Source organism: Oncorhynchus masou, chromosome 8 (assembly GCF_036934945.1).
Source record: "Oncorhynchus masou masou isolate Uvic2021 chromosome 8, UVic_Omas_1.1, whole genome shotgun sequence".
NCBI lineage: Eukaryota > Metazoa > Chordata > Actinopteri > Salmoniformes > Salmonidae > Oncorhynchus > Oncorhynchus masou.
The window spans coordinates 39089192-39107586 of NC_088219.1; the positions used below are offsets into that span (position 1 = coordinate 39089192).

At 42.1% G+C, this 18395-nt stretch overlaps 1 protein-coding gene across 2 annotated transcripts; it reads left to right on the top strand.

Annotated features, from left to right (window-relative positions):
* Positions 1 to 70: 70 nt before the first annotated feature.
* On the top strand, positions 71 to 15426 carry LOC135544652 (TNF receptor-associated factor 2-like). 2 transcript variants are annotated; one of them, XM_064972431.1, is made up of 12 exons: positions 71 to 266; positions 2470 to 2680; positions 3996 to 4074; positions 6142 to 6240; positions 6471 to 6632; positions 6777 to 6851; positions 7067 to 7141; positions 7307 to 7393; positions 8071 to 8544; positions 11224 to 11401; positions 11638 to 11786; positions 12016 to 15426. In XM_064972431.1, exons 2-12 carry the CDS (start codon positions 2493 to 2495, stop codon positions 12232 to 12234), a joined length of 1785 nt encoding a protein of 594 aa, XP_064828503.1. In that variant the 5' UTR covers positions 71 to 266; positions 2470 to 2492; the 3' UTR covers positions 12235 to 15426. The 2 variants fall into 2 exon arrangements, with proteins under 2 accessions (XP_064828503.1, XP_064828504.1); XM_064972432.1 differs by lacking the exon at positions 71 to 266 and adding an exon at positions 324 to 459.
* Positions 15427 to 18395: the final 2969 nt, after the last annotated feature.

Sequence of the window (18395 nt, forward strand, 5' to 3'; positions counted from 1 at the left end):
TTATATGTAGCCTACACTTCATTGGTCAACCCATGTTCAGGCTGCACATGACGTAACACCCACACAGCACAGTGCAATGGCGAAGTTGAACGATAACAGCCCTAGCTAGCTTTTCCGTACCATATGTATTATGTCGTTAACGTTAAAGAAAACGGAATCATTCTTCTGCAGAGTCACATGCAACATTTGTACATTTAACGCCCGCGGGGCTGGGACGAGAAGGAGCATTCTACTACCCCTGCAAGCGATGAGGGTTTAAAACGCTGGTAAATGTCATGTAATTGCCCTTCGTCCATTTTCAATAGGAAACCTTTTCGACATCAAACTGGTTTATGCACCTGCTTTTTAAAGGGGCGTGGCGGTTAGACGTGTAGGGTACCGCTTCCAGCTAAAGATGCTGATAGCTATAGCAACGACAACAGGGGAAAGCGGAGGGCGACAACAATGGATTTACGATTTGTAAGCATCATTCGATTGTCTGACTACGCCGAGCATTTTGTTTGTGCGTGACATGAAGATCAACTGTTCCCGACACGAATGTAGCTCGAGCGACATGGCGCTATGACTGATGACGCGAAATGTAAACAAAGGGAGACGGGCCTTATGCCATCTCTCTCTATAGGCCTGGCTAGCTGCATTGAAGTTGTCGTTGATAGTGTCAGTGACTGTCTTAATGCACGGTGCATGTACTAGTACACGCATACCATGTGATGGATCGTGTGTCAGTTGTACCGTAATGTTTCAATTGGGTGTTAAAATGACTTTTTTCTATATTTTCTAGTACAACAATGACAAGCTTTTTGGAATGTCAAAGGATTAGGCTAGATGCCATACCTTGCAGTTATTTGGCTATAATGCCACCATTTAAACAAGCCATATTGGCTCGCGTTTGTAACCTATCAGATCTGCCCAATTGTCTCTCTCTGACATAACTGAAGTAGTATTATATTAGTGGGTCTTTCCACGAAAAGAGTGCATTTTGCTTCCCTTTGATATTTTAAGTAGAACTTGTGCACAATTCTTGAATTTTAAAAGCATGTTATATTAAATGAAGTGCCATTTCATATCGACCTCATGAAGAATTCAATCTCAACATTTTGACATGTCTCTCCACACACCCTCTGCACCTTCTAGGAAGATTTGAATCCCATCATCTTAAAGCCCTGATTATTTTGTTGCTTTGAGTCATTTCTGAAGAGTATTATTTATCATGTGATTAATTTACTCCCGTCTAATTTTAAGGTCAACCCAGTTACGCGAACTGCTCATTATAATATGTTACAACTATTCCTTTTTAAATTGTTTTTTCAAAAAAACATTGAACATCTAATAGTCAAATCATAGTGTAAAAGCAGATTAGATGGTTCTACTCATATTGGCCATTTTCTAGTATTTTGTGGTGTTACGTTCCCCAGCAAGAAAATGAAAAATTGTCACTCAAACAGAAGGAGGAACTATCAACAGAGTCACTGACAACAACCAACACAGAAAAGGTAGGGTTTTAGGAGGAGTTCTAATAGACTCATGTGGGTATCCACTGAAGTTGACTAACAACAACATCTGGGACCTAAAAGACCTACCATGAGCACCCACAACATTTTCCCAAGAACAGGCAAACAAAATAATTACCCACACCTTAAAGACAGGAAGCAAACCAAAAAGTGGTGCAAAACAGGGACGATCAGATAAAGGATTGTTTTTCGAGAAATCAAATAGGGCACTCCAACTAAAGCTGTTAACCCTCCACATCTCTCAAGAGCACTGAGCCAGCACAGGTGGAACACCTTCCAACTAACGAGATGACAGGCGTCACCTCGTTAGTCAGTGTGCTAGCTTATCAGTGCAGCTAAAGAGCTAACGTCCAACCTCGAAATATACATGGAAAACACAATGCCTGTAGCAGTGGAAAGCTGAGCGGGTCGAGCATAACATCAACCCTGTTACCTATAGATAGGCTATAAATGTTTTAACAATCTTTTGTGAAGCTTGCATTCTATTGCCCCTCCCTGTTGCACACAACATGCTTCCGTTCCCTCTGTCACAAGGGGATTTATGTCTTATTTAGATTAATTTGTCAAACCTGTTACAGTCAACCCTGTTATTTTTTTCGGCACATAATTGTCACTTACTATAGTTTTTTTTTCTTTAACCCCTTGATGGGAAATGTTATTTTTTTACAAAACAAATGGACAAAGTTACGCTTCTGAAAAGGCACTGAATTTGTGGAATGACCCTAGTGTCATATCAAGAAAAATCAGTATGTAGTGTACCTTCTGCACCTTTATTAACCAGTATTATAGTTTGATTTCGAAAAGAGACTCAGAAGTAGATGGCAAATGGAGACCTGCGCACCCTGATCATTCTAGCTTTATCATGTCATCAACACATAGAAAAACCTGCCTTGTCATGTCAATACCTCATAGCAGTGTTTTCATATTTATTTGGACTCTGTGACATTGTTGTTGCCAGGTCTGAGGCGTACTGAGTGAAACATGGCCACGCAAGAACCATCCCCTCCATCGTCCATGGAGAGCAACAAACCCGGCTTCCCCAAGAAGATCCTGGCCAATAAGCTGGAGGATAAGCACCTGTGTAACTGCTGTCACAACCTGCTGCGGAGGCCCTTCCAAGCCCAGTGTGGACACCGCTTCTGTTCCTACTGCTTCAATATGACTATCAGGTAGGAGTTCAAAGAGTGTATCTCAATTGTATACAATCGTCTTTATTGTCTCCTTTCCCTGTAATGTGTATGTGCTGGTCTGGTAAAACTTTAGACTATTGAAATGCCCCCCAACATATGATGCTTGATGAATACACTGATTGTACAAAACATTAAGGACACCTGCTCTTTCCATGACATAGACTGACCAGGTGAATCCAGGTGAAACCTATGATGCCTTATTGATGTCACTTGTTAAATCCACTTTAATCAGTGTAGATGAAGGGGAGGAGATGGGTTAAATAAGGATTTTTAGGCCTTGAGACATGGATTGTGTATGTGTGGCATTCAGAGGATGAATGGGCAAGACAATATATTTAAGGGCCTTTGAACGGGGTATGGTAGTAGGTGCCAGGTGCACCGGTTTGTGTCAAGAACTGCAACGCTGCTGAGTTTTTCACTCATTAAAGTTTCCTGTATCAATAAGGGTCCACTACCCAAAGGATATCCAGCCAGTGGTGTAAAGTAGTTAAGTAAAAATACTTTGAAGTACTACTTAAGTATTTTTAAGGGTATCTGTACTTTACTTTACTATTTATATTTTTACTTTTACTTCACTACATTCCTAAAGACGATTATGTACTTTTTACTCCATACATGTTCCCTGACACCCAAAAGTACTAGTTACATTTTGAATGCTTAGCAGGACAGGAAAATGGTCCAATTCACACACTTCTCAAGAGAACATCTCATATCATCCCTACTGCCTCTGATCTGGCAGACTCACGAAACACAAATGCTTCGTTTGTAAATGATGTTGGAGTGTGCCCCTGGCTATCCGTACATTTAAAAAAAAATGTAATGGTGACATCTGCTTAATATAAGGAATTTTAAATTATTTTTACTTACTTTTAATGCTTAAGTATATTTTAGCAATTCAATTTACTTTTGATACTTAAGTATATGTAAAACCAAATACTTTTAGACTTTTACTCAAGTAGTATTTTACTGGGTGAGTCATTTTCTATTAAGGTATCTTTACTTTTACTCAAGTATGACAATTGGGTACTTTTTCCACCACTGCATCCAGCCAACTTGACACAATTGTGGGAAGCATTGGAGTCAACATGGGGCCAGCATCCCTGTGGAATGCTTTCGACACCTTGTAGAGTCCACGCCCCGACGAATTGATGATGTTCTGAGGGCAGAAGGGGGGGGCGGGTTGCAACTCAATGTAAGGAGTGTTTTGTACACTCAGTGTATATTACACATTTGACAATATGACACACTGTACTGTTCTTTTGTACTGTTTGTTGACAACATATTCCCATTGCAGAGATGGACCTCAGAAATGCAATGCTTGTATCAAAGAGGACATTTTTGAAGAGCCCACGTCAATTCTAAAACAAGGCTGCGTAAGTGTCTACAATGTTGGTCTTTGTGAACGTATAGGCACACTTGATCTTGAATACATACAGTGCATTAGGAAAGTATTCAGGCCCCTTGGCTTTTTCCACATTTTGTTACGTTACAACCGTATTCTACAATGGATGTTAAAAAAAAAAAAAAAAATCCTAATCAATCCACACACAACACCCAATAATTGAAAAGTGAAAGCAGGTTTTTAGAATTGTTTACCAATATATTAAAAATAAAAAACAGAAATACATTATTTTCATAAGTATTCAGACCCTTTGCTATGAGACTTGAAATTGAGCTCTGGTGCATCCTGTTTCCATTGATCATCCTTGAGATGTTTCTACAACTTGATTGGAGTCCACCTGTGGTAAATTCAATTGATTGGACATGATGTGGAAAGGCACACACACGTCTATATAAGGTCCCACAGTTGACAGTACATGTCAGAGCAAAAACCAACCCATGAGGTCGAACAAATTGTCTGTAGAGCTCAGACAGGATTGTGTCGAGGCACAGATCTGGGGAAGGGTACTAAAAAATGTCTGCAGCATTGAAGGTCCACAAGACCACAGTGGCCTCCATCATTCTTAAATGGAATAAGTTTGGAACCACCAAGACTCTTCCTAGAGCTGGCCACCCAGCCAAACTAAGCAATCGGGGGAGAAGGGCCTCAGGGAGGTGACCAAGAACCCGATGGTCACTCTGACAGAGCTCCAGAGCTCCTCTGTAGAGAAGGGGTGACCTTCCAGAAGGACAACCACCGATCAGGCCTTTGTGATAGAGTGGCCAGACAAAAGCCACTCCTCAGTAAAAGGCACATGACAACCTGCTTGGAGTTTGCCCAAAGGCACCTAAAGACTCAGACCATGAGATACAAGATTGTCTGGTCTGATGAAACAGATTGAACTCTTTGGCCTGAATGCCAAGCATCATGTCTGGAGGAAACTTGGCACCATCCCTACGGTGAAGCATAGTGGTGGCAGCATCATGTTGTGGGGATTTCTTTCAGCGGCAGGAACTGAGAGACTAAACGGGATTGAGGGAAAGATGAACGGAGCAAAGTACCAAAAGATCCTTGATGAAAACCTGCTCCAGAGAGCTCAGGACCTCAGACTGGGACAAAGGTTCACCTTCCAACAGGACAATGACCCTAAACACACAGCCAAGACAACGCAGGAGTGGCTTTGGGATAAGTCTCAGCATGTCCTTTAGTGGCCCAGCCAGAGCCCGGACTTGAACCTGATCAGACATCTATGAAGAGACCTTAAAATAGCTGTGCAGCAACACTCCCCACCCTACCTGACAGAGCTTGAGAGAATCTGCAGAGAAGAATGGGAGAACTCCCCAAATACAGGTGTGCCAAGCTTGGAGCGTCATACTCAAGAAGACTAGAGGTTGTAATCGCTGCCAAACGGTACATTACTTCAACAAAGTACTGAGTAAGGGTCTGAATACTTGTGTAAATGTGATATTTCAGTAAAAACATTTTTTTGAAATGTGCAAAAATATCTTAGTTTTTGCTTTGTCATTATGTGGTATTGTTTGTTGATCGATGAGGGGGAAAAAACAATTTAATACATTTTAGAATACGGCTATAACGTAACAAAATGTGGGAAAAAATCAAGGGGTTTTCAAATGCACTGTATTTAAAAGATGTTAATCTCGAGGAGCCTCTTCTTCAGTCTTTTATTCCAGTGACAGTTAAATACCGGTGATGTCATTCAACTTTTGAATCGGACCTTGTTTCCACTGGTTTTATAAAAGCCCTGTCATTCAGAAGTAAAGTCTAGTTGGTGATATCCATGTGTACAGTAGCTTCTCCTTGTGTTGTATAATGCAAAGGTAGTGCCAGTGCGTCCACGCTATTTGGAGCGTGTGCACTTATCTCTATCTCTCACACACACACACACACACACACACACACACACACACACACACACACACACACACACACACACACACACACACACACACCTCACAATCATAAATGATGCGTTTGGAAAACAGGACAGATTAACTGTAACAGCAAAAGCCTCCATTTTTGTTTGCTCTCACTTCTGCAGGCTTTTCCTGACAACGCAGCTCGAAGAGAGGTCGAAAACCTCTCTGCTGTCTGCATCAACGAAGGTTGCACTTGGAAAGGCAATATTAAAGAATACGAGGTTAGTGGCCTGTTTTTTTAGACTGATTATCAACCTTTTCATTTTAATCGTTCAGACGATGCATTTAGACAGACATGCATTATTGAAAAGAAGGAGCACCACCAATGTGCCAGAAATGCTTGTAAGCAATGCATCTCAGTACTGTACTACTTGCTTAGATCCTTGGTCACAGTGTTATGAACGTATACTAAAGCCAAGTGAATCCTAACTTTATTTTCGGTCTCTTACAGTTGAGCCACGAAGAGAAGTGTGAGTTCATGATCATTCCCTGCCCTTCCTGTAAAGAGCGGATCCGCTTCAACGAACAGGAACGCCACAACGAGCGAGAGTGCCCTGAGAGAACCCTCAACTGCAAGTACTGCAAGGAACCATTTCATTTCAAAAACATCAAGGTGAGAAATGATGCAGACTCTGAGAGAACACCCATCCATCCGCCTGTTGGTTGTTAAATCTCTCAAATGGCTGGTTTATGATCGCGTCAAGGAGTATTAGCATCAATTTGTGTAAGAAGCTATACAAAAACATGTCCTTTTTAGGCCCACGACGAGATCTGCCCCAAGTACCCCATGATCTGTGAAGGCTGCGCCAAGAAGAAAATCCCCAGGGAGAAGGTGAGCTCTTAAATCTTCAACACGCACAATATAGCCGATTTTATATTGTCATTGGGAACTTGTGACTGAATGCATTTGGAAAATGCATGACAGAAAAGGAAGCACAGTATTGAGAGAAAAAGAATCCACACTATTTTAAGAAGGATGATGTTTGAAATGGCTGTAAGAACTTGTCAAATCATTGTCTTTTTTTCTTCTTTGGCTTTTTCCCCAAGTATGTGGACCACATTAAGTTCTGCAGCAAGTTCAGAACGCCGTGCAGATTCCATGTTGTTGGGTGTGATATGTCAGTAAGTAGCTTTTTGATCTTTCCAGAGCTCTGGTTTTAACCAATCCTAATGAAACAAACAAGGGTGTTACTGTATAATTATCATTTGACCATGTTATTTCTTAGTTAATACCTGGTTAAGGTGCTACTGTTAAAACAGCTGTCCTCTCCCCCGCTCTCTGTGCAGGTGGAGAAGGAGAGGATCCACGACCACGAGAGGGCCTGCGCTTACGAGCACCTCAACCTGCTGCTACACTACATTATGGGCATGAAGGTGAGGGTGAGCATGGATGTAGTGGAGCGGAAATGCTGTTTGTACACCTTTTTGTTTGGTGAATAGCAGTGTACACACCTATTACGATAAATTATGGTTGGTGGCATTAGCATTTACTTAGCAGTTACGTTAGCGTTTAGCTTTAGCATTTACTTAGCTTTAGCATTTACTTGCCTCGTCAAATCAAAGTTTATTGGTCGCGTGCACAGTTTAGCAGATGTTATAGCGGGTGCAGCAGAATGTTTGTTACTAGCACCTAACAATGCAGTAAAATGTCGATGAAGTAGACAAATAATTAAAATAAAATATTGTAAATCAAGAAACATCGGAAAACAAATTGAATTAACATGAAATAGCACAGTAACAGTAATCCAGTAATCCAATCTATATGTATGTACACCGGATGTGTTCCCCCAAGACATACTAAAAATGGTATGTACGCAGTAGATATATTTGAGTGAACTATGTCGAGAATACAGTATATAAATAAATATCTGGTGTGTATAAACAGTGTAACTAAAATGCAATGTACAGTAGTAGAAGTATTAGAATGAGCTTTGTCGAGAATACAGTATTTAAATACACAGTATCTTCTGTCTCCTAGTCTACGATCAGCTCCTTTTTATTTTGTTGAGGGAGTGGTTATTTTCTCAGTGTTTACTTATGTATCCCTGAAGGTGAGCATGGAGGGCCTGCAGCCGCAGGGACTGGAGCTCGCCGGACACAAGCTCCTGGACCTCCACCGTTCCCTCAGGGAGCTGGAGGTCCGTGTCTCCCAGATCAGCACCACCTCGATCGGGCCTCCCGTGCAGGGGGTCACCTCCTCTTCCTCTTTAGGTCTCCCGGGGCCTCCTACCCCGGCTCTTCCTCTGCCTCCACCTCCCGCCCCGGTCCCAACCCTGACCGTGTCCACCTCCTTCACCCCCCTGCCTAGCTCGGTGGGGGCGGCCCTGGAGCTGCAGCTCCACAGTGAGAAGACCAAGGTGGCGGAGCTGGGACGCAGGTGCACTGACCTGGAGGTGAAGGTGGGGACGTTTGAGAATGTGGTGTGTGTGTTGAACCGAGAGGTAGAACGCTTCACCACCACCATGGAGGCAGGTAACAGACAGCATCGACTGGACCAGGATAAGATTGAGGCCCTGAGCAACAAGGTAGGAATGAGGACCCTGAAGCAGAGATTAAATTGTCATTTGCTTTATAGAGTCCCTTTCCAACATTTAAAGATGTCCTCCAGCGATTTGTTTTACTTTTATTGTTGAAAAGCGATTTCCCAAGTATAAATACAGTAAAGTACACACACTAGGGTAAAAAGTTTTTTTGAGAAAAATAGGTATTTTGTTTTTTACACAACTGCAAACCTCAAACAGTAGGGCATTCAAGGAGTTGGTCTGGTTGGAATCTGTGATGTCATCAGCCTTCTCCTTACTTGATGAACCAAAGAGGAGAAATAAAGAGCAATAGATGCCCCACCCCCTAACCTATGTCATGACTTACATGTACAGTTGAAGTCAGAAGTTTACGTACACCTTAGCCAAATACATTTAAACTCAGTTTTTCACAATTTCTGATATTTAATCCTAGTAAAAATTCCCTGTTTTAGGTCAGTTAGGATAACCACTTTATTTTAAGAATGTGAATTGTCAGAATAATAGTAGAGAGAATGTTTTATTTCTTTCAGCACATTCCCAGTGGGTCAGAAGTTTATATACACTCAATTAGTATTTGGTAGCACTGCCTTTAAATTGGGTCAAACGTTTCAGGTAGCATTCCACAAGCTTCCCACAATAAATTGGGCGAATTTTGGCCCATTCCTCCTGACAGAGCTGGTGGAACTGAGTCGGGTTTGTAGGCCTCCTTGCTCTCACACGCTTTTTCAGTTTTGCCCACAAATTTTCTATGGGATTGAGGTCAGGGCTTTGTGATGGCTATGCCAATACCTTGACTTTGTTGTCCTTAAGCCATTTTGCCACAACTTCGGAAGTATGCTTGGGGTCATTGTCCATTTGGAAGACCCATTTGGAATCAAGCTTTAACTTCCTGAACCGATGTCTTGAGATGTTACTTCATATATCCACATCATTTTCCTTCCTCATAATGCCATGTATTTTGTGAAGTGCACCAGTCCCTCCTGCAGCAAAGCACCCCCACAACATGATGCTGCCACCCCTGTGCTTCACGGTTGGGATAGTGTTCTTCGGCTTGCAAGGCTCCCCCTTTTTCCTCCAAACATAACGATGGTCATTATTGGCAAACAGTTCTATTTTTGCTTCATCAGACCAGAGGACATTTCTCCAAAAAGTATGATCAGGTGCAAACCGTAGTCTGGCTTTTTTATGGCGGTTTTGGAGCAGTGGCTTCTTCCTTGCTGAGCGGCCTTTCAGGTTATGTCGATATAGGACTCGTTTTACTGTGGCTATAGATACTTTTGTACCCGTTTCCTCCAGCATCTTCACAAGGTCCTTTGTTGTTGTTCTGGGATTGATTTGCACTTTTCGCACCAAAGTATGTTAATCTCTAGGAGACAGAACGCGTCTCCTTCCTGAGCGGTATGACGGCTGCGTGGTCCCATGGTGTTTATTCTTGCGTACTATATAAGCCGAGGGGCGTACAAACAACAGCCATGATAAAAATGTCATAACACATGGCCTTGAGTATATTATTGATTTTATACAATGGGTTACCAGCATTAAAAATCTAGATTATTTCCCAAACCATACATTTTTCAACAATACGTGATGCTATATTCACTAACACTGGTTGTCAAGTGACATTTTAGGCGTTCTCTGGTTGTTTGTTCTATTCGTATTGACTGCCATGTAAAGCAAAACTACCCAGGCACTGGTTGATAGTTCCAGAACTTTGGTTTCTACGGACGCCGTCCATGGTTCTGAAAACAGTGCACGTCTGGTCTATCCATAGGGAAATTGAATGCCAGTTTGAAACATTTTATGGGGGCGCTGTCCATGGATCTGAATACAGAGCCGAAACATTGAGGCAAAGACATTGATGAGGCAGATCAGAAAAGAAACCACAATGACATCGTTTTTCAGATGATCACAGCATCGACAGCTTTATTTCTGATGCTGAATTGCACATTTCTACGGGGGACAGAGCTCATTCCCCTAGTTTCTCATACATGCAGGCACAACGATTCTCTCTCTCTTTCCATTGGATTTTTGTGGTTCTTGGATTTTTGTGGTTCCTGGTTTCTTCATTTTTGTCTTCTTTTATTACGAATGAGTCTGGCTTCAGTTTGCGATTTCCTTCATTGCCTTTTCGGCCAAAGTGCAACTGCAAATCAAACCACACCTTATTCAGTAGGTGGCGTAGAAACTCTGGAGAATATTACCCATCTCGTGTTTTGAAACGGTTGCCAGATCGATGTTTATTCCCTTGTCTGATAGCCATTCCAGAAAGCACTACACTGCCCAGTTGTTCTGTCTTGATGTAGCTAGCTTCTTAATTTTCTCTCTTTTTCAGCTAATGTTACTGATTTCTGCATGTCTAATGTTAACGCTAGGCTCAGGTTGCTGGTCCACTTGCTCTTCTTCTTGTTTAATTTCTTTTAAAATCCTCCTCTTCTTGTTGGCACCATTCATTAACCATTAGTAGATAAAACAAATCAAAAGTAACTTTAAAATCATCCATGACGAATTACAGGTGCTAAGACTATATGTTGTCTCATATATCATGGGTGGGAGAGGCTCTAACAATGGGAATTCCAAACCACGCGTTGTATAATGGGGTATAAAGCTGGAGATTCAGTTTTTTTTTAATTCATAGAAGCTAGCACACTATTATGTGTGTGTGCGCGCGTGCGTGTGTCTCAGGTGCGGCAGCTGGAGAGGACGGTGGGACTGAAGGACCTGACGGTAGCGGAGATGGAGGGCAGGCTGAGAGAGATGTCGGCCACCACATTCGACGGCGTCTTCGTCTGGAGGATCTCTGACTTCACCAAGAAGAGACAGGACGCCATCGCTGGCCGAGCCCCCGCCATGTTCTCACCAGGTATCTCCCAGAACCAGTGCTATAGACCAGCTTAAGTGAGACCAGAGCTATTCCAGTCCGAGTCAAGACTGGAGCCAGAACAAACTGAGTCTAATTCGAGACTACATTGTTCCGTAGTAGTGCAAGTCATGAGGACAGCACACAACGTAGTCTATTGTGTTTCCGATCCCAATGTTCCTCTTTCAGCCTTCCACACCAATAAATATGGCTATAAAACATGTCTTTTTCCCCAACAGCATTCTACACCAGTAAATACGGCTATAAGATGTGTCTGCGGATCTACCTGAATGGGGACGGCACAGGGCGTGGCAGTCACCTTTCCCTTTTCTTTGTGGTGATGAGAGGACTGAGTGATGCTCTGCTAAAATGGCCCTTTAACCAGAAGGCAAGGACCGGTGAACTCATTTATAAAATGCACAGATTTTATCAGATTTTTTTACACACTGAAATTCACGGCAATCTTGTAATTTATAAATCTAAATGTATAATAAATGTAGATTTTGCATGAAGATTTCTGATAAATAAATCAGACATGCTCATGTGGAATTCACACTTTCTGTCTCTCTCTCTCTCTCTCTCTCTCTCTCTCTCTTTCTTTCTCTCCCTCTCACCAGGTGACTCTGATGCTGCTGGACCAGAGTAGCAGGGAGCACATCATCGACGCCTTCCGGCCTGACATCACTTCCTCCTCCTTCCAGAGGCCTGTGAGCGAGATGAACATCGCCAGCGGCTGCCCGCTGTTCTGCCCGCTCTCAAAGCTTGACGCCAAGAACTCCTACATCCGCGACGACATAATCTTCATCAAGGCCATTGTGGATCTCACAGGCCTTTAGATGCAACCTTTGAAGAGGAAGTGCAAGGCAACTAAGCAGCATTGTGGCAATTCAGGCAGGCTCCATTTTGGCTGCTGTTGGTCACCATTTTGGCTCCATTTGGGATCCATTTGGGATCCATTCTGGCCTATTTCAGTCCCCTCCTGTTGTAGGGAGACTGACATGCTTGCTACTGTGTGCTGCATGCGGCTCCAGTTTGCCCAGCTCCGGAGGCCCTTGCACTGTTGTACAAGGCGGTCCTTTGCAGAGCAATTCTGTTGTAGCTCTACATATTGGTTCCTCATGGTGCTTGAACCCCACTTTAGCTCTATATTATTTGAATCCATGGTAAAGGCAACTGAACAAACAAGTAACTCCAGAATATAGTCGTAATGTTGAGTAGGACAGAACCTGTGGATATGTTGCGGTTGGAGGGCATCTTTAATCTCTCTTTGTTTTTCATAAGACCTTGGGAGTGAGTGACTTGTAGCCTTTAGAGGATAGTAAAAAAGAGGGATATGAACCCTGTTTTCCCTGTCAGTGTATAAAACTGACCCACTGCTTATCGTAGAAGTCGAGCTTGGTCTTGGCGTAGCAGGCTATTAACATTTTTTTTCTTGCTTCCGATCTCAACGCGAGTGATTTTTGATTGTGGATATCGTGAGCTTCTCAATGCCATTGTTGAGTACATTTGCATAGACAAACGTGGAGTTATGTTATGAATAAGAATATGGGCATTTGTTTGCCTTTTTGCGCAAATTGCATGCCTGCTACCTTTTATTGGCCTGTTCGTGTTGAAGTCTCTCCCTTCATTGAGTTGCTGGAGGGCTCCTCCTTGTTAGTTGTTACACTTGTTCGTGAGTTAAACCACCTGTGATGGTGGACATTGCCTGCATGTCTTGTATCCAGGCATATATTTTTTACATATACTTAGTGTTGCGTTTCTTGTTTCTCTTTAGGGGTCGAGGGTTACGGGATTGGTGGTTCGGTACATCTGTGGAAGATACAGTGGAGTTATCAGGGTGTTATAAGGCAGCTTGCCAATCAAAGCCTGAGGCATACGACAAGTGTATTTCTGTCACTGGTAAATACACCAACCTGGAAGAGCTTTCCCCCCCAGGATATGCTCAGTACAGTAGCTCACATCTCAACACATAGTACTGTGCCCCACCACAGATGGAGGTTAATACAGGTTCAATGAACTGAAGGAATGGTGTGTTCCTTGTTTTCTGTCCATATTACAGTACGGTACATTTGTATGTAGTTTTGCTGCTCTCTCAGCTTTGTTTTCCGGTGTAAAACAAATGTGTGGCGATCAATGCGAATTTTAGCATAGACAGTTGAGCGTTAGTTGAAGAGGTTAAAGTGGAAGGATAATGAGGGATGTAGCCTCGAAGTGAAAACAAGTGAATGTGATGGTATAATTTTCCATTGGACCATAGTGGTTGAAAATCATTAATTGATGTTTTATGTAACTCTACATAAATCCCAGTAACCTGTGGGTGACAGTGAATCCTCTTAGCTTAGGTGGTGTTATTATTCATGAAGCCCCACAAATGACGCTGACCAAAATGCTAAATCAGAGGAAATCCTTTAGATCTGAATATAGGTAGGTTCTATGCATGTCCACCAGGGGGTGCTGATTTACCCCAATAGTCTTCCCCCTCTGGACTTGAGCCAGGGTTTTCACAGACCTGTTTTGAAACCAGTCTTGACCTGTGTTGAAACCTCTCTGTGCATGGGAGGGTTCAATTCATATTCAGTATCGCAGTTCGTTATTGTCTTACCTTGTAGACCAATGGCGAACGCATTGATTTGCATTCGTTTGGAGGAGTATAAATAAAGATAGCTTATAATTATGTCATATCTCTCACTGCTTCTGTATAACACAAGCAGATGCCTATATATATTCATAAGAATTTATGCATATAATATCATAATGTTGAGCAATTCAATATATTGATGTTACTATACAAAATATATTGTTATTAATAAACATAGTATTGTTGAATATATTATTAATGATATCTATATACCTACTTTTTGTTTTTATGAGATGGTTAAAGACAGGTCTGGAAACCCCCTTAAAGTTGAATTGCCATATTATGGTGCAACAACAAAAGCTCTGCCACATAATACCAACCATGGCACCCTATTCTTCTGGGTTAACTGGGTGGGGAAAAAACACTATTTACATTCATCAAAATGACCCTTTAAAGGTTCCTGCAGTAATTCTGTGTAATTTAACTCTGTTTCTCAACCTTTTATATGCCACTGGGACCAGAAAACAATGGACCCTCTTGTACCAAGAACTGACAAGCTGCTATGGTCCTTGAAGGCACTTCTGGCTCCGTTGTTGTGAGCTAACAACCTGAGGGACCAGTCAGCAGCATCCCAGAGACCAGTGCCGGTCCTCGGACCAGAGGTTGAGGACCACTGATATAATTTTCCTCTGAGAAAGGGTGCTTTGGTTGTTAAATTGGTAGTATTTGGCCTCAGTCAGTGAATACGTTGTTGTTTGGTCCTCTGATGGTTATAGACAGGGTTTGGTTCTGTAGATTCTGACCATGTTCATTATAGGAAGAATCGTTACTGCAGCTTTTTAGCATGAAACGAGGAGTTGATCAGTAGGTATAGTGCACATAGCGATCAGTCCTTTGCATAAATACTTATTCTTGTGTTGTGCCAAAATGCTATATTACCTCCATATTATTACAAACAATGTATTGTAAGTTGTACTTGTATTCTATGCTCAAATATGGTGCCAAATATGTTTGGAGAATAATGTGTATTTAAGGTTTATGGTTTGTATTCTTGTGTCATTCCAGTATAATGCATGGGTCACTTTTGGAACCAGCTAGATTGATGAAGACGTCAACTTAGTATGCTAAGTAAAATATCTCCTTACAGTACAATCATATATCTTTAGGTGTCTGAATGTAAAGCCTTAATGCAGTGGTCCTCTCCACTGTTTCTGTGAGAGGAAAACAGGTCGGCAGATCCATTTTAACAGTTGTTGATGCAGCTGAATTGAATTAACTTTAATTGTGCACTTTGTATAATTTAAAGGTATCCACAGGGTACAACTTTGTTCTGTGATTGGTAAACTGTGAAGTCAGATCTATATACATTCTAATGTGTTCATTGACGTTCTCTATATACGCTATAACGGCTCTTACAGAACATGCAGTATGCAATAAATTTGTCTTTGGATTTCTGGGTTTTGTTTGTCTTTTACCAACCGTCTGCCTGTGTCCCAAATGGAACCTATAGTGCACTACTTTTGATCTGACCCCTATCTGCCCTGGCGAATAGGGTGCTATTTACAGTAGGACAGCCTCTGAGTTCCATCTCTTCCTCCATGTTAGAGGGAGGTAGTTGTCATTGATTTTGCTGTTCCTGTATTCAACCAGAAGGGGGTGCTGCTCACCATTATTTGTCACTGGTCACCATCACGACAGGTATCATGCATGATCTTCAAACAGGAATTATTTCATTCCTTTTGATGAGATTTGGTCATCTGCCAGAGATTCTGAGAATCTCGGATTCACTCTGAGGCAAATATCCCCTTGACCGTATTCTGTACCTTCTAAAGGAACTAGGTGCTATGTTCAATCTGTAAAACTGAGTGAGGTGTTACAGATTATGCAATAGAAATGTAAAGGTAATTTCCGATTGAGCTGATTGATATATGCAGCATTTACCAGGAATGCAATCTCTGCAAAAGCGGGAACGTTGCTGTTAAATTACCATATTAAAGCGGAACTTCCAAGATGTGGGTTGAATAGAGCCCTTTGTCTACACGCAGCCCCTTGTGGAAGCTAGGCAAGTTGCAACAATACCTACCTGAATTCAAACAACTCTTCCACCCTCCTGGATTTACTCCCCATCCCCTCCCACACTTTTCAGTCTTACTGTCGGTTATTGAAAATATATTTCACAGCGATTTAGATGGTACAATGATTCTCTACACATTGCTTGTTTTTTCACATACACTGAAATTAGGTGAACAATATAGAATTATATAGCAGTTAGGTGAACAATATAGAATTCCTTACAATAGCGCCTCTTCAACATCAGGAGGCTGAAATAATTAGGCTTGTCACCAAAAACCCTCACAAACTTTTACAGATGCACAATCGAGAGCATCCTGTTGAGCTGTATCACTGCCTGGTATGGCAACCACTCCGCCCACAACCGCAAGGCTCTCCAGAGGGTAGTGAGGTCTGCACAACGCATCACCGGGGGCAAACTACCTGCCCTCCAGGACATCTACACCACCCAATGTCACAGGAAGGCCAAAAATATCATCAAGGACAACAACCACCCGAGCCACTGCCTGTTCACCCCGCTATCATCCAGAAGGCGAGGTCAGTACAGGTGCATCAAAGCTGGGACCGAGACACTGAAACACAGCTTCTATCAAGGCCATCAGACTGTTAACTTTTTTGGAATAGGGGTTAGTATTCGGAAGTTTGGATGACTGAGGTGCCCAACGTAAACTGCCTGTTACTGAGGCCCAGAAGCTAGGATATGCATATAATTGGTAGATGTGGATAGAAAACACTCTAACGTTTCCAAACCTGTTGAAATATTGTCTGTGAGTATAACAGAACTGATATAGCAGGTGAAAACCTGAGGAAAATCCATCCAGGAAGTGGGATATGTTTGAGCATGTAATGGGTTAGGACACAAATTGCAGTTTCTATGGCTTCCACTAGATGTCAACAGTCTTTAGACATTGTTTCAGGCTTGTATCTGAAAAATGAGGAAGAATGAGACCATTTTGTAAGTGGACTGTAGAATGAAGCAGAGCTGGTTTGCGTGCGTGACCGATTGCGCGTCCTTCGTTTTTTTCCTTTCTATTGAACACAACCTGAGGATGAATTATAAACATCGTTTGACATGTTTCGACAAACTTTACCGGTGCTATTAGGATGCATTCGTCTGCATGTTGTGACCACCTTTGAGCCAGTGGATTACTGAACAAAACGCGTCAACAAAACTGAGTTTTTGAGGGACTTTATCGAACAAAACGAACATTTATTGTGTAACAGGGACTCTTGTGACTGCAACCAGATGAAGATCATCAAAGGTAAGCGATGAATTTTATCGCTATTTCTGACTTTCGTGACTCCTCCACTTGGCTTGAAAATGTTTTTGTAAGCGGGGCACTGTCCTCAGATAATCGTATGGTATGCTTTCGCCGTAAAGCCTTTTTGAAATCTGACACTGCGGCTGGATTAACAAGAAGTTAATCTTTAAACCGATGTATACAGTGGGGCAAAAAAAGTATTTAGTCAGCCACCAATTGTGCAAGTTTTCCCACTTAAAAGATGAGAGGCCTGTAATTTTCATCATAAGTACACTTCAACTATGACAGACAAAATGAGAAAAAAAATCCAGAAAATCACATTGTAAGATTTTTTATGAATTTATTTGCAAATTATGGTGAGAAAAAAACTAACCGGAAAAAAAAAAATTGAGAGCCCATGCTCTTCCAATGAAATGTACAGTCGTGGCCAAACGTTTTGAGAATGACACAAATATTAATTTTCACAAAGTCTGCTGCCTCAGTTTGTATGATGGAAATTTCCATATACTCCAGAATGTTATGAAGAGTGATCAGATGAATTGCAATTAATTGCAAAGTCCCTCTTTGTCATGCAAATGAACTGAATACCCCAAAAAACATTTCCACTACATTTCAGCCCTGCCACAAAAGGACCAGCTGACATCATGTCAGTGATTCTCTCGTTAACACAGGTGTGAGTGTTGACGAGGACAAGGCTGGAGATCACTCTGTCATGCTGATTGAGTTCGAACAACAGACTGGAGGCTTCAAAAGGAGGGTGGTGCTTGGAATCATTGTTCTTCCTCTGTCAAACATGGTTACATGCAAGGAAACACGTGCCACCATCATTGCTTTGCACAAAAAGGGCTTCACAGGCAAGGATATTGCTGCCAGTAAGATTGCACCTAATTCAACCATTTATCGGATCATCAAGAACTTCAAGGAGAGCGGTTCAATTGTTGTGAACAAGGCTTCAGGGCGCCCAAGAAAGTCCAGCAAGCGCCAAGACCATCTCCTAAGGTTGATTCAGCTGCGGGATCGGACACCGCCAGTACAGAGCTTGCTCAGGAATGGCAGCAGGCAGGTGTGAGTGCATCTGCACGCACAG

What these genes read in the sequence shown, in the direction of transcription:
- LOC135544652 (XM_064972431.1), top strand. Translation starts at nt 2,493, where the DNA reads ATGGCCACGCAAGAACCATCCCCTCCATCGTCCATGGAGAGCAACAAA. An exon ending in GCAATATTAAAGAATACGAG is followed by an intron (nt 6,241 to 6,470) that starts GTTAGTGGCCTG and finishes GGTCTCTTACAG; the next exon opens with TTGAGCCACGAAGAGAAGTG. An exon ending in ACTACATTATGGGCATGAAG is followed by an intron (nt 7,394 to 8,070) that starts GTGAGGGTGAGC and finishes GTATCCCTGAAG; the next exon opens with GTGAGCATGGAGGGCCTGCA.